Here is a 16,170-nt window from a genome sequence, read left to right as displayed (position 1 = left end):
TAATCTTAAAAACTTTAATTTTTAGTAGACAAACATTTAAAATTGAGTAAAACGTAAAATAAAGAAAATTTTTATAAAAAATATTAAATAAATTTTCTAGAAATTTTCTCATGGAAATTTATTTTTAAAAATTTTTAGGCCTTTTCTAAAAAGCACAAACACTTATGAAAAATTGAAAATTGAAAAGTTTAAACAAATAATGTGAACTTTACTTTAACTTATAATAAAATAAGTCAGATATAGACACAGGTGGGTAATAGATATTTGAATGAACTGTGCATTTGTTGTATAAATTGGGTGTACTGTACGCACCTGTGCTGAGATTCACTCACCTGTATTGGACTTCTCGTTAGTGGTCCGGTGCCAGTGATTTCCAGTTAATACTTTAAATGGTATTTTAAAAGATAAAAGTTTCCTAACCGACAGCATTGATATTTTTGGCAGAAAATGCTTAATATTATACTAGAATTTGATGGTACGGTATGTGAAGGCACAGTAGGTGTTATGTTGTCTATTAATGTAAAGTTCACATGAATTTGCTTTACTTGACAAGTGATTCAAACATTTGACAGAAATTCCTGAGGAAATTGGACACAATTTTATTTTCTTAATTTATTTTCACCAAAAAAAAAATTATAGAAATATATCTAAAATCTAATTGTCTGTTAGTACTTCTTATCCATCACTTGACTATCAAAACATTTACTTTAAAAAAATTTCTCAAAAATCTTATTGTAATTTGTGAAGTATATAATCTACATTATAATTATAATGTTTTTTATTTAACTTTTTAAAAAATTATATAAACAAAATAGGTATGTACTGTACAAACTAAAAAATTATTATCAAATGTTATTTATTTTTAATATAGATAACTCTTTGTAATTATTATGCTAAATTTTGTTACATTATTTTATTAAATAAAATAACCATATGTAGCAAAGTTTGCTCATAGTTTGATAACAAAACATTTATTTCAAACGCTATTAATGTAATGTTTGTAAGATATTATTAATTTTATTGATAACATTGATAATCGTTGGTTAATACAAATACAATAATATTGTAAAAAGATATGGGATGTCTGTAGGGATGAGTAGACATGTGGTGATACTGTATGTTAACAGATATAATTGACACTAAAATTTACACATTTACATAGTTTTGTAAGATTAAAAAAAAGTTAGCAAAACATAGTAATTTCCTATTGAAACCATTAAAACAACTAAATTGTTAAAATATAATTTTTTACAATAAAGTCTAAATAATTATTTATTAATTGTATAGTGTATAATTATATTGATATTTTTATACTAATTTTTGTTAATTATTGTTTTTAAAAAATCATTTTAACTGATAATGAACATTATTCTCATTTAAGTCAAAAACAATGTTTTTAAGATTTAGAAATAAAATTTATTTTTTATAAATCTTATTTAATCTCTTGAATAGAGGATATAAAGTATATTATGTATTATAAATGAATAGAATATATTAAAAATAAATATATATATATTTTAGATTACATATCTATTAGTGTTGAATAAATTAAGATTATTTTTGATAGTAATACTAAAACAACAATAAATATATGATAGGTTACAACTGGTTTAGTATAAGAAATGCAAATATTTTTTGTTTTATTTATAAACATATTATTATTTTTTTAAATGTATCTATTATCGTATATTTTAATCTACTATAAAAATAATAATAATAAAAAACTTTTCTAGTAGCTAAAATTTACTATATTTCATTTCATAGAAAAATTGTAAATATAATAAAAATAATAAAATATTAGTTCAAATATAATAAATATTATTTAATAAAAATATACAAACTTTTTAAATGTTATAAATTTTAAGTTTTTGTGTTTTAATATAATAAACATACAAACTGACAGATAATTTATTGCATTAATGTCATAATAATACTAATAACTTATTGTTGTAATATATATGCAAAAAGTACCGGTATATTGCACTGATATTAAATAATCTGCATATAAGTCAGTAGTTTATAGAAAGATATTTACAGTTATTAATATTTATTTTTTACCCAATTTTCTTATTAAATTTGATATTTTTAATAACAGTTTCAACAATGTGCAGTATTTTAATACAATAGTATATTAACAAACAAAATATATATTTTATTTATCATAAAAATATATATTTGACTTCCTTTTAGTTTAATTAGATATTTTTTAATTTTTATATAAGATTGTATTTATTAATTAATTTTATATATGTATGTTAAACTCTCCCCATAAATATATACTGTATATATAAAAATATATAAGAGAAAGAGATAAAGAATGTTATTTAATTGTAATTAAATAATATGTAATACATGTTGTAATAATGTATGTATAATATGGTAATTCAACAAAAATAAATTTTTAATTATATACAAGAAAAGAGATCAATATTTAAATTACAGACCCCTAAAATATATATATATTTAGTAACAAAATACAGTAATTAGTAGTTTTTATAGTATATTATTATTATTTGTTAATTTTTTTTTAATTTTATAATTATTGCATCATAATATGTAATATGTTATATATAAAAAATTTATATTATATTATAATTTATAATTTTACTGAAATGAGATAATAAGATTGAATTTCTTTTTTTAAATAAAATATTTTATATAATTTTATAGTAAAACTTAAATCCAAAATAATTCACAAAATATTTTATTTGAATTTACTTTAAATCACAGATTATTTTTAATTAACCGTATACTGTGTACAATAGCATTAAAATGCCCAAAATTACTAATAAATAATACATCTAAATAAACTTAAATTTAATGTTTAAATCATTTTTATTAAATTATTGAATATTGGTATTTTATTTTTTTAATTAATAAATCATTTTATTTATCATATTTTATCTGTTATAACAAAATTATAACAGTGAGCTTAAAATTATATAAAAATAAATATAAAAAATATGTACAATTTAAAAATAAATAATATAAATTTATAACATAATAATTATATATATATAAACTTTTTAATCTTTAATTAATTAACGTGAAGACTACAATTAGTCTGAACTATCACACGAATAGTTAGTTCCACACGAAGACTCAGATGATGTGGACAATCGATGATTATATTTAGTCCATTTTAATGGATTAGTTGGACAATCTTGTCGTCGAGATAGTCGAGCTGTTGATGATGAGGACGACTCAGAGCTCATACTGAATGTACTAATCAAAGACATACGACTTCCAGTGTTGGTCTTCGACAGTCTTGAATCACAAGTTATGGAAAGTTTACCAAAATTTTTATTTAAATCAAAAGTGTTGGTACATCTCATATCCATTGAATTGATTGGCAAATGTGATAGTTTTAGCACTGTTGACGACATACGACTGGTGATCGGTAATATGGGTTTCCGTATTGACTCATATCTGACAAATGGTGACGACTGTCCATTTGTATAGTTTGTCAAACAATTTGCTGGACAAGTATTTCGAGACGAAACTCCTCGTATAAAGTTTGATGACTTTGTTATAGTTGTGAAACTATTATTATTATTATTATTATTATTAGTCGTATTGATAGTGTTTGAAGAGTTTTTACATAATTCTTCAAATTTTTTGTCCGAAAATTTAAACTTTTCAGTTCCGGGAAGTTTCGGTGGTTTCATAACTGATCAAAAATGATAGACACACTCACAAGTAACGGTACACATATGTAAATGTATATAAATAAAAAACATAGAAACAGTTAGAAAAACTTATAGATTATATACTTTTAAAATCAATTGATTTCAAATAAGACTGAAATTTTGATTTGTTTGACTCCTAATACTGTATATCTATATATTAAACAGTGATATACCGGTCTTTTCCTATGATATCTCTCATTGATGTGAGTGAAGGAGTCAGTGACGAGAGTTTATGAATGAAAACTAAGGCAATCACTAGAAATAAGATATAGTTATACAGTCATACAGTTTTATCTCTCCCTATCCCTCTCTGACCTCACTTTTGTCGATCATCTCTATATAGCCTATGGATAGAAAAGTCAGTCCAACCTTTTAGTGAGTTTAGCGCCAAACATAACACTGCAAACACATCCCCAAAAGGGGATCCCATTTACCCCTCAAAACACTTTTCCAAAGGCTATGAATAATAAAACAACTTTTATCTTAACTCTCAAACTGTGTAAACACTAACCGCTTTTTAAGGGTATTTTCAATGTGTGTGTGAGGTATATATTATACAAAAGTCTGTTTATAGAAATTAAGATAAAAATTGGAAATTTCTTTTAATTAATCAAAATATTTTACTTTTAATTATACGTTAATTTAGCAAAATTTTTGACCACTTTTGTTGTTGTTTTAGAATTAATGATATAAATATATTTGTTATTCAACCCTACAAAACAATATTAACTATCACTGCATTTAGATATTTAAAAAAAAGTTATTTAAAAATTCATGTTTAAGACATTGACTCTCTAGAAAAATTGAGGTCTGGATTAATATATAATTTGTCAAAATTTATACTAAATCTATAGCTAATTATTATGTTAAGCCATATCCTCATAAATATATAAAACATTAATTAAATTTTAACATTCATTAAGCTATGCAACTATTTAATAACTAATAAAGCAATATACAGTAATGTATATATAAATTGTTAATTTAAATGTTTAAATTGCAACAACAAAAAGTATAAGTAAATAATTTAATTATTTAGTTTAAAATAAAATTAACAGTAAATATGTAAAAATATAGTTTGATAAATGTCATTTTGTCAATTTAATAATATTGTTGTTATTTAAAAGTATAAATTAATGTGACCAAAAATTTTTGAATACAACAAAATAAATATCGTCCGCGACAGGATTCGAACCTGCAATCTTCTGATTCGAAGTCAGACGCCTTATCCATTAGGCCACGCGGACTCACATGTTTAGCCTAAACTTTATTATTTAATCAGACAATAATCACTTCAAATAAGATCCAAATCCATAATATAATATAATTTACAAACAATTTAAATAATCAATTAAAATAATTTCTATATATTTTACTAATAATTTAAAAATTATTAGTTTTGACAAATAAAGTACAGTTTATACTAATATATAATAAACTTAATTAAGTTATAATCCAATGTTAATGTTATAAAATTATTTATATATAATTTGAATTAATAGTAATAATAATGAAAATGTTTGATAAAATAGCAGATATTAAAAATTATAAACTATTTTATAAACTAATAAATAAATGTTTGTTTGAAAAGCGATTTACAAAACATTATATATTTGAATACCAATTGAATGTATGTATTGATTGTGTGGATCCCTCTGTCGTATGTGTGGTTCAGTTAGGTTTACATCCCTTTCCTGTTGTTATTGCATTCAAAGTGAAACACGTTTTTGTGATCACTCTTGTGGTGTATTCTTCTCAATATCACTTGAGCTAAGGCTTCGGCGAGTTTACACTTATAGTGACGATTGAAATCAATTGATACCAATTAAAGTTAAGATGTCTTCAAATGACGAACTGTCCTGTGTTTACGCCGCTCTCATCCTTCAGGACGACGACGTGGCCATCACTGCCGAGAAAATTCAGACTATCCTGAAGGCGGCCAATGTTGAAGTTGAGCCCTACTGGCCATCGCTGTTCAGCAAAGCACTCGAAGGCGTTGACCTGAAGGGACTGATCACAAACGTTGGTTCGGGTGTTGGCGCCGCACCGGCCGCTGCAGCTCCAGCTGCCGCCGCACCCGCTGCTGGTGACGCCAAAAAGGAAGACAAGAAGAAAGAAAAAGAGCCCGAAAGTGAAGAAGAAGACGACGACATGGGTTTCGGTCTCTTCGACTAAACAACTGAAGAATAACTTTGTTTTGATTTATTTTGAAATTGTATTTAAATTTCAGTAAAGACTTAACTAATGTTTTGATAAAAATGTCGTTTAATTTATTTTAATTATTATTAAACTTTATATGTGATATGATTTATATGATATGATATTTCGTTTCATATTATTTTGTGGTAATTAATTGATTATCAAAATAGTAAGCAATTTATGACTTAAAAAAACATTACTAAATGATTGCATTGTTTTTTAAAATTATATCAAATGAATATGTTTTTAGACAATAATTGTTAGCAATTTGTGACAAATGTTTGATTGAATTGGTGTAAGTCATTGCCATCGGTGGTCAAACACATGTGGTATCTAAGAGTAAACCGATTGACTTTAAGCTAACACTTGATTCAGAAGAGACGTTATTTATTAAGGTTTGGATTAGTTGTCAACAAATGAGACGAGATTAACAGTAAATTACAAAACAAAGTATTAATTGGTTTGTATTTTGAAGACAAATGATGACGACTGAGTCCAATATCCGGCATATTCTTCACGGGTTAGGTCGGGCCACAAAACGGGGTGTCCGCAAGTGTCCCGAATGTCATACGTTTAACGGCACCAGAGGTACCAAATGCAAGAACAAGATGTGCGATCATATCTTCAAACGCGACAATAATAGTGTCCAACAAAATGATTTGAATGATAACACCAAAGACCAAATCGGTGAGGACTGGATGTCGACAAAGTTAGAGTCCATCCGATGCATAACAACCAACAACTCATCCAACATATACTCAGTTCGTGTCCGTAACAGAGGTCCCGATTATCGAGGTTTTGTTGAGGTGCCGATTATCAGAGGACTAGACGGCACATCTGATCCGTCACTAAACGCCCAGTTTATTGCTGAGACTACCGCTCGATGTTTTGTTGAAGTCTGTAGATCTCATAAAGTGGTTTTACCCATTACAGGACACACAGACTCATCAATTACTACAACCGACCAAAATTGTCACCACAAGACTTCTTCCAACACATCAAATATAAGATATTCGTTGATTGAGTCGTGTATTCATATAAAACATTCAGTAAAATGTATGACAGAAGCCAAGGTATTGGCCTTAAAGAACTCTATTCTCAATCAACTTCTGATTAGTGACCAAATGCGACAACAAATCGCTGAGTTAGCCTTTGATACTCCCGGTCCTCTCGTACAAAGAGTCTCCAAGACATCAATGGTAGTTAAGTGTAAGCCTAACAATAAGCAGCCGTTAGGTTATCTTCACTGTTGGTTTGCCGAAACTTCGACAAACAAATGCCGTCAAAGAAGTGTATTTCAAAATAACTTTTCCTGTGTTTGTAAAGCATTTAAAGCTTATAAATGTGTAAATCAATTGTCCACCGATTGTCACAGTAATTCAATTGTCAATAACAATGAAATGACTAATTTGTTGGTCAAATCTAACGGATTGTCTGCCGAAAGAAAGTGTATCCACTATTACGCCTGTATTTGTGCCTTTGCTAGCGATCCTAAATCTAGTCTTGAATTTAAAGATTATATTATTAAAGAGTTACCACACTTTGAATGTCTACCTATTGTATTAATATCGCAGACAAATAGTGAACAAACAAATACCGAAATGGTTTCAGATTCTGGCGATTGTTTGGCAGAAAAACGGATCAAATCCGATGAAAATGCTAACTCAGATGTTATTAATACGAAAAAATTGATTGACAGCGGAATTATCACTGAAACTGATGTCAGCATTAATTTTATTGGTTGGTTGTCGAGTGTCACTGAATTGATCAATCAGTCGATGCACTACCAGTTGAATGGAAAGCCAGAACCGCTTGTTTTTATGATACCACAGGGTTTGTCATAATTTTTTTTTCTAATTTTTATCAACAATTTAATTGTAATTATTATATACTTAAAGGTTATTTCGATTGTCTTCAACAAAGGATAGCTACAGGTCTTCGTAAAAAACGTTTACCAAATGTCACGACTGTCTTCACGCGCAAAGACAAACCTCCTTTGGGAACGTTTACTAAATACACATTTGTATTAACAAATATACATCATATCAAACAAATTTTTGATACATCAAAACAAACACTTTGTTTACAACAAAACTTTGTTCAGAACAGAGACGGTAGCTATGATTTTGATCATTCATTCAATGATTGTCACGATTTGGCTGACATTTCAATGGATGGATCAGCACTTGTTTTACCACAAAGTGATACTCAAATTATTAAACGCAATGAATTGAAAACTTTTCTAAAAGTTGGTCTAATGGGTGATTCAGATCCTAAAGAGTCGGCCATACCTTTTGCTATCGAATGGATTCCCGATTGTCTACCGGTTTGTCATTTCGGAGAATTGAGAATTGAATTACAGTTCGGACACATTAGGAATGGGAAGATTGAAAATTGTTAAATAATTATTTATCATAAAAATTTATTTACTATTTTGTTTTATTTTAACTAAATGGGCTTAAATGCAATATTTATTTATTAATATATTTTGTAAACTTTATATTTTTTTTGTATACATTTATTATATTTTATTATTTATTAAAAATATATTACCCGTATATTCTCGTATCTGTTAGTTCAACATAAATGAGAAAAGTTTTTTAAATTAATAGAAAATTAGTTCAATTTGTATATAATATATAATTATATTAATATATGTTTATTGTATTTTTAATAATTAGTTTAATTTTTGTAATTATTTAGTAATATATTACATTAAATTTAAGTTAATTATTAATATGAAATAAATTGATTGAGAAATTAATACACAAAACAGTGGCCTCTATTGTAATCAATAGTATTTTAATAGTAAAACCAATGACAACAACAACATGTGGTCAACACATGACATATACCTATAATTTCTTTTAATTGATTACAAGTTATAATAACAAGACAACAACAATGTTGGCCACGATTAACACCAATCTTAAGCCCCGAGAGGTTATTGTCAACTGTTTGGAGGCCGGACTCGCAGAAGATAAAGAAGTGATTGTCAAACATGAAAACCAATTGAAAGAACTGCTCGTTTTGTCAAATGAAGAGCCAGTTTTGGTACCACTTCTTGAACTGTATTTTAAGGCCCGAAAAGCTGTGCCATTGCATGATATCTTAAGAGATGTGTCACAACAGCTGAATCCTTCATTATTGACATCACTTGACGACCAATTAAACAGAATATATGGCAAAAACATCATTGAATTACCATTTGGACAAATCATTCAGTTGTGGCAACTTTTTATCGACAATTTCAATGAAGACAATGAATTTTGGATCAAATTGTTTACTCAATTCTTGCGTCATATCAGATGTCTTGACGGCTGTATTGCAAATCAATTTATATCTCAAACCAATCAACTGATGCGACAGACAAAACAAGTACTGAAGAAAACGGCAAAGAGTTTGCAATCAAATAATCAAGAATTGGTGAGCAATTTACTCCATGTCTACAATGTTTTTGAATCATTAGTTATCTTAAGATTCAATTACAATGGATATAATTTATTAACGGATAAGTCTAATGATAATCAAAATGTCAGACAAAGCAATTGGTCTGATTTGTCGATAGTTTACGATTTTACTGATGAAAGTGTTTGGGAAATATTGTTTGAAAATTTTGAACAATTGGATCAAAGTCTCAAACGAGTACTTATTAATTGTTTATTTCAAAAGTTCCAGTTTTTTAAATGTCTTCAATTAAATGGTCAGTTGACAACTGAAGAAGAATCAATTGTTAAAACATCGATTCAAGACTTGGTTTCACCAATAATGGCTAATGTTTGCGAAAATAATTTGATTGCATTTAATATACAAGAAATGAATTCAATAATTAATGACTTAAATAGAGATGATTTCAGTCTCTTAACCAACACATTGATTGGTTCCGTTGTTTCGCATTACGACACCAATTGTGTTGCGGTTAAGACATTGTTAATGAATAGCAATGTTTGGCAAAACTTATATTTTCAGACGGCTTTTGTTACATCGTTTTGTTCACAAATTAGATTTAATTTGTCAAATAAAAAACGAAAACTTGATGAAGATATGTCTAAATTGGACATAATTTTTGAGTCAATCACAGACACTAGCATTTGGTTTGATTTTGCCAACTCTTCATCTGATTTGAAGAACTTACGACTTAAACTATCGATAATATGTCAACATATGGAAGAGTTATTTGAGTCTAACGATAATTTGTCAAAGAAAGTAAAGATATCAACAGATTTGATGAAATTGTTGACCGATTGTCTGCCATTAGAGTACTTATTACCAGTAAATCAAATGCGATGTTTAATATCATTATCTATATTATTGGTTTGTATTGATTCAAACAAATCAAAAGATATTAAATTAGTTGATCTTATATTGGATTCAATTATTCGTATTTTTGACGGCGCAAGAAGTGTTTGGTTATTTTCATACGTGAATCCATCGAAATATTTCATTAGACTTTTAAAATCATTGACTAACTATAAAAATCATGAAAAGTTAATTATATTGATTACAAAATTAATTAATAGTTGTGGTAGAGATTTGGATCAAATGCAAGAGTTAAAGACAACTTTATCAGAGAGTGAAGATATTGTCGATTTTGAGTTATTAATAATGTGTGAAACGATTTTATTAAAGAGATTTCTCCACATTTTTAACATGAAATCTGTACCCAAATTCTTGGTTAACGGCAAAGAAGTTTGTGGTCAACTTTCCCGCGAAATGTCAAATACTATTCACAATAGAATTAAAAGATATTTAACATTAGAAACAAGTATTGAGTCTTTAAATTCAATGTTAATTACAGAAAGTTTTGCTACAGTTTTTGAATTTCAAGTGTTAAGATCGGCAACAGATGAGGAAACAGTAAATTTGAAGACTAAATGGCGTAAACTATTAACTAAATTAATTGATATATCTATAAATAATTTGAAAAACAAAATATTGAATGAAAGTTGTATTAAATTTTTGATATTACTTTGTGGTCACCGGAAAAAGTTGGCAAATATTTTACCCGAAGATTTTATAATCAATCTATGGATTACTCTATGTCCACAAAAGATTGATAAAAATGATTTCGAAGAAAAGATTAATGAAATTGAATTAATAGACATTTTTAACGATAGACAAGATTTTGTTCAAATCGTTGAAAACATTAATTCAAATGAAAAACAAAATAGTAAACAATTTTTGAATTCAATTTTAGATCAAAATTTATTTTATACAACTATTAAGCCATTGATTATTGCATTATTCAATTGTTGTCTGACCTCAGAATTTGAACAATTTTTGCAATTATTAATTAAACAAATTGAAAGCAATGATTATCTATCAATATCTCAATCATTAAGTCTATGGTTAGCACTATTTGAAAGTGATTTTAATTTATCCAATGAAAAAATGCTATTATTTACGAAAATTATTAATGATTTATTGACATATTGTGCGATTCACTGCCAAAAATGTAATGATAAAGAAATTGAGTTTCAATTGCATATAAAACTTGCTATTATGAAGACTGTTCGCAATATTGTTCATACAATACCATCGACTGTATTGACGAGTAATCAAGCATTTCTTGGATATCAAATTTGTATGGATTGTAAACTCAATAATTATATTTGCGATCCAAAAATATTTACTAAATTATTTGACACGATTTACGAGTTTTTAAATGAACTGTTATTACAGCACAAGTATATTGTTATCTCATCCATCACTTTATTTCATGGTTTGGTCGATCATCTCATGAAAAGTCTAATGATTGTTTCAAATGAACAGAAATTCATAACATATGAGACCAAAGTGAGACACGATTTGGAGATTTGCTCTAAAAATATGGACCGACTATTGACTCTAACGGCTTCATTGGACACCAATTATTCAACTTTGGCCCCGCATTTGGTGGCATCATATGTGAACCAAAGTGAGTCTGTGTTAGTCCACTTCATCATTAAAAACAATATAATTTCGGGAATCCATCGATTGCTTAAACTTTTGACCACAACTGACAGTAAATCTATTGATATGCTTTACAGTCGTTTCAATGAATCTAAACGACATATATTTCAAATTATTTACGAAAAATTTGATAAATATTATAAATTTAAGGGAAATATTTAACTTTAAAGAAATACATTTTTATGTTTGTATACATAATTTTTATAAATAAAACTATGAAACCTAATGTGTTTGTGTTAATCGATTGTAAATCAATATTAATTTCAATATTGACTCCAAATAATTATAGACAGACCGGGAAGTATACATACGATAAGACATTATTCCAATGAATAATAATTTAAAAATTAATTTTATTATCTGATATGTTGTCATAATATCAGTGTTAGTAGAGATGGGTTTAAACACATCAACAAAAGGGCTTTTACTAGTATTATAGGTATTATATGTTGTGTAATATGGAAAAGAACAAAAAAAATTTTTTGCATTATTTATTGGGAGGTATGCAAGGACAGGGATGTCAATATCTCGAAAACTATAATAGATATTAAAGATAAATTGCTAATTATACTAAATCTGATAATATTGGACACGTGTTTTGGCATTTTATTGCAAAGTATTCGAACAAAATTAATTTTTTTGTTGCAAAAATCAAAATTTAAGAGACCATATCTTTTAAACGCATCATTATATCATGATTTAGTTAATTGATTTAAATTCTATATTTTAGTACTAACAATTCATCTATACATTAAATTTAGTTAGCTTGTTTAGTTTTTTAAACTATTGTAATTAAGTACTAATTATTGTCTTCTATTACATAACATTGATAACAAAATCTATAAATAATTACAATAGAAAAAAATTAATTTACAAATATTTAAAAAACTAAACAAGCTAACTAAATTTAATGTATAGATGAATTGTTAGTACTAAAATATAGAATTTAAATCAATTAACTAAATCATGTATAATGATGCGTTTAAAAGATATGGTCTCTTAAATTTTGATTTTTGCATTAATTTTGTTCGAATACTTTGCAATAAAATTAAAAACAAAACACGTGGATTTAGTATAATTAGCAATTTATAAAACTTTAATATCTATTATAGTTTTCGAGATATTGGTCTGACCAGTGATTTTTAAATAATAGTAGCAAAAATTTTTTTTGATTCATTTCCATTCTAAAGAACTCGTTCATCAAATCGTGTATGTTGCCTTAAAAACAATGGGAGGTCTGACCAGTGATTTTTGGTGATGAACTATAAAGTGAATTCAGTTACGCATAAGAAGTATAATCAACATATTTCCAAATGTTTGGGACCACTGTTTTTGGGCAAACAGTTTCTGTCCTTATTTTTAATGAAACGCAAGTTTTAAAAGGGGTTTTGTTTACAAATGATTTGCACCACTAATTTGGTCGCAGCGGGGGATCACCACAAGCGAAACCCAACACTCATTATAAACTATAGTTAGGTATTCATAACAAAACAACTTTCGACTCTTCGGTAGCTTATCTATGATAATAACTACTCTCAAAGTTTACTAAAACAACACATTCTTTGTCTATCTGTTTGGTTAGTCATCTCTAAAATTATTTATTTATTGATACAACTGTAGGACTAAAATACATGTAAGGAATTCAATAAAAATGTTTAAAAAGAATCTAAATATCCATTCAATTATTACAACATATACTCACATACATACACATACACATACACATACACATACACATACACATACACATACACATACACATACACATACACATACACATACACATACACATACACATACACATACACATACACATACACATACATATGCACATATACACAATTTGTTTTTACAAAAAAATCAATCACTGACTAAATGATAGTCAACAAAATCAATATAAATTTGGCACTAATTTATAATCTAAAATAATTGAAAAAAACTTATTTATAACAACTTTTCTCTCTCTCTCTCTCTCTCTCTCTCTCTCTCTCTGAAAAAGTAGTTTGTCTCTCTTAAAGTGCTATATTGAGTGTATATATAAATACATATAAATAATCACCTGTAGTGAGTGAGCACTTGGATCTACATATTTGTTTGGCCATAGATTGTTAGTGTCAATCACAGACTCACTTTAGTGGATATCAAACAAATACAGTACTAATGGTTTTCTGGTTATATCTGACAGTTTCACACAAAACTATAACTGTTATAATTGTTTCATTTTCCTAATATTGTTTGACTGACTATTTGGTGAACCAAATAACTTGAAGCTATATTTGCATAGATTTTATGACACAAGAATTCAATTCATGACAACTGGTTTAACATTTTGATTGACTTAATATTTAACTCATTTATGAAATATTTGTTTTGTTGATCTATATATATATATATATATATATATATATATATGGATGCAAATTTTTTATACCATATTTATATACAATAATAATAACAATAATTATATAACAAATACTATATATGTTAAAATTGGTATATTTCTAATGTTTGCAATGTTTAAAATTAAAAGTAATATATTTCTTATAAATAATTTATATATAATGTATATATATATATATATATATATATATATATATATATATATTCTCTAAAGAATTCTAGATGTTTTAGACTAATCAAACTGTTTTCAAATTTTCTAATCTATTAAAGCATACAATTATATTTGTGAGATTTAGTCTGTTATTTAAAGCCGTTTTTTACTTAAATCTGGTGTTTTTCTGTTGTAAAAAACAATTTCCTTTATATAATGAATCTTTTGTAATGTGTGACCAACTATTAACACCTTCATCATCACCTCATTATATGATTATTGTACTGAAAAACGCTTTTATAATAGACTTAATGTTTGGGTACAAGAATTCTTTGTGTTATTATATACTGTATATAATACATGTAATAATAGTGTCCGATATATCATATACTGTATAATGTTTGGCTAAAAACATGAAATGTGTAACTATTGTTGTGTCACTTACTCTTCGTGAGCCTTAAAAAGCAATAAAAAAAGTGTTTCACTAAAAATCACATACTATTTGTGTTAAATCATATAGTTTTCACATTGAAAATCACGAACTTATAATTTATTACAAACACAATAACTGCTTTTTTACACTTAAAAATATAACTTATGTGCAAATGGTATTTGGATTGTATTTTTAATAACTTTTTTCTCTATTTTCACTATCATATGGTCACTCAATAGACACTTATTGTATTTGTTGTAAAGTATGAAAATTGAGAAAAATATAAGTGTTTAGCTAACAGTCTCTATCTTTGTATTTTTTTCTCTCCCTTTTGTCATTGACTATTGAAACACTTTTTAATCAACATATCTATTGATGTACACATAGTTATAGAATATACAGTATATAAGTGAGGGTGCAGTTTAAATAAGAGTAAGTCTCACTTAAATTAATAACTTATAGGTTGCGTCTACTTGTGGTTGTTATTGTTTAGTCGACTTTTACGATGAAATGGACCGATAGTTGAATCCAAAAAAAAACTATCACGAATTGCCCCATTGCTCAGTGTTTTACTATATCTATAAATAAACTAAAGGTATAGTAGGCATAGATGATATAGTTGGAATGGTTGGGAATAGTAGGTCTAGTATTTATGTATATATATATATATATACAGTATATAAGTGCTCAAACAAAGTACAATACCGGCACCGGAGGCTAGTTTTGAATTCCATCTTTTGACTGCCCTTTCAAACATGTAATGCTCTCCCATAACATATGATAACTTTCTATACATTTTCATCCCTTAATATTTAGTAACAAACAACAAACTCATTGACTTATTATCAACATTTTCCTATATTAACTATATATATATATACGGTATATACTGTAGTATCTATGTTTACAATATCTTGAATAACAATTTATCATTATAATAATTTAATTTATTTGTTTTTCATTTTGTGTTAGATTTTTATCACATACATTTATTGATTTTTTTAAATGTTAATTTTATTATCAATATAAATATTTTTTTTATCTAATGTTATTTGTATTTTCATTAATATTGTATCGATTTATTAAAAAATATAATTTATCTTGATGTGTTATATTATAGATTTAAAAATAGGAAAATTTAATTATTGTCCTAATTATAAAAAGTCTAGGTTATATAAAAATCAATACTATAATAATTTGCATATTATTATTGTAGTTTAATCATATAGTGAGCATACCATAAGTCAACCACAAATTAAAAAGTTGTTTATTATTAAAAGATTTGATGTTATCTAAAAAAAATAATGTTTCACTATTTAAAAGAAATAAAAAACAACAATTTAATA

General features: G+C 26.5%; 4 protein-coding genes and 1 non-coding gene across 5 annotated transcripts; 3 read left to right on the top strand and 2 right to left on the bottom strand.

The window, feature by feature from the left end:
* Positions 1-3,059: 3,059 nt before the first annotated feature.
* On the bottom strand, positions 3,060-3,668 carry LOC128964724 (uncharacterized). The gene has a single exon (XM_054311360.1). It carries the CDS (start codon positions 3,666-3,668, stop codon positions 3,060-3,062), a length of 609 nt encoding a protein of 202 aa, XP_054167335.1.
* Positions 3,669-4,863: 1,195 nt separating this feature from the next.
* Positions 4,864-4,936, bottom strand: Trnar-ucg (transfer RNA arginine (anticodon UCG)). The gene has a single exon. It is a non-coding gene; the product is annotated as a tRNA-Arg (tRNA).
* A 404-nt stretch (positions 4,937-5,340) lies between these two features.
* LOC128964572 (60S acidic ribosomal protein P1-like) lies at positions 5,341-5,969 on the top strand. The gene has a single exon (XM_054311199.1). It carries the CDS (start codon positions 5,526-5,528, stop codon positions 5,862-5,864), a length of 339 nt encoding a protein of 112 aa, XP_054167174.1. The 5' UTR covers positions 5,341-5,525; the 3' UTR covers positions 5,865-5,969.
* A 275-nt stretch (positions 5,970-6,244) lies between these two features.
* On the top strand, positions 6,245-8,289 carry LOC128964723 (uncharacterized protein C2orf42 homolog). Its single transcript, XM_054311359.1, has 2 exons — positions 6,245-7,721; positions 7,787-8,289. The coding sequence occupies exons 1-2, from the start codon at positions 6,368-6,370 to the stop codon at positions 8,287-8,289; spliced, it is 1,857 nt and encodes a 618-aa protein (XP_054167334.1). The 5' UTR covers positions 6,245-6,367.
* A 410-nt stretch (positions 8,290-8,699) lies between these two features.
* LOC128964722 (uncharacterized) lies at positions 8,700-12,538 on the top strand. The gene is made up of 4 exons (XM_054311358.1): positions 8,700-11,058; positions 11,356-11,432; positions 11,571-11,805; positions 12,504-12,538. The coding sequence occupies exons 1-4, from the start codon at positions 8,793-8,795 to the stop codon at positions 12,536-12,538; spliced, it is 2,613 nt and encodes an 870-aa protein (XP_054167333.1). The 5' UTR covers positions 8,700-8,792.
* Positions 12,539-16,170: the final 3,632 nt, after the last annotated feature.

This window comes from Oppia nitens, unplaced genomic scaffold (genome assembly GCF_028296485.1).
Source record: "Oppia nitens isolate AA-2021 unplaced genomic scaffold, nextdenovo-longstitch-racon4-pilon3 scaffold9_pilon_pilon_pilon, whole genome shotgun sequence".
NCBI classification, from domain to species: domain Eukaryota; kingdom Metazoa; phylum Arthropoda; class Arachnida; order Sarcoptiformes; family Oppiidae; genus Oppia; species Oppia nitens.
The sequence above is the reverse complement of the archived record's forward strand: the minus strand, read 5'-3'. Positions and strand labels throughout refer to the sequence as shown.

What these genes read in the sequence shown, in the direction of transcription:
- LOC128964723 (XM_054311359.1), top strand. Translation starts at nt 6,368, where the DNA reads ATGATGACGACTGAGTCCAATATCCGGCATATTCTTCACGGGTTAGGT. An exon ending in TGTTTTTATGATACCACAGG is followed by an intron (nt 7,722 to 7,786) that starts GTTTGTCATAAT and finishes ATATACTTAAAG; the next exon opens with GTTATTTCGATTGTCTTCAA.
- LOC128964572 (XM_054311199.1), top strand. Translation starts at nt 5,526, where the DNA reads ATGTCTTCAAATGACGAACTGTCCTGTGTTTACGCCGCTCTCATCCTT.
- LOC128964722 (XM_054311358.1), top strand. Translation starts at nt 8,793, where the DNA reads ATGTTGGCCACGATTAACACCAATCTTAAGCCCCGAGAGGTTATTGTC. An exon ending in TTCAAATGAAAAACAAAATA is followed by an intron (nt 11,059 to 11,355) that starts GTAAACAATTTT and finishes GTAATGATAAAG; the next exon opens with AAATTGAGTTTCAATTGCAT. An exon ending in GGCATCATATGTGAACCAAA is followed by an intron (nt 11,806 to 12,503) that starts GTGAGTCTGTGT and finishes TCAAAATTTAAG; the next exon opens with AGACCATATCTTTTAAACGC.
- LOC128964724 (XM_054311360.1), bottom strand. Translation starts at nt 3,668, where the DNA reads ATGAAACCACCGAAACTTCCCGGAACTGAAAAGTTTAAATTTTCGGAC.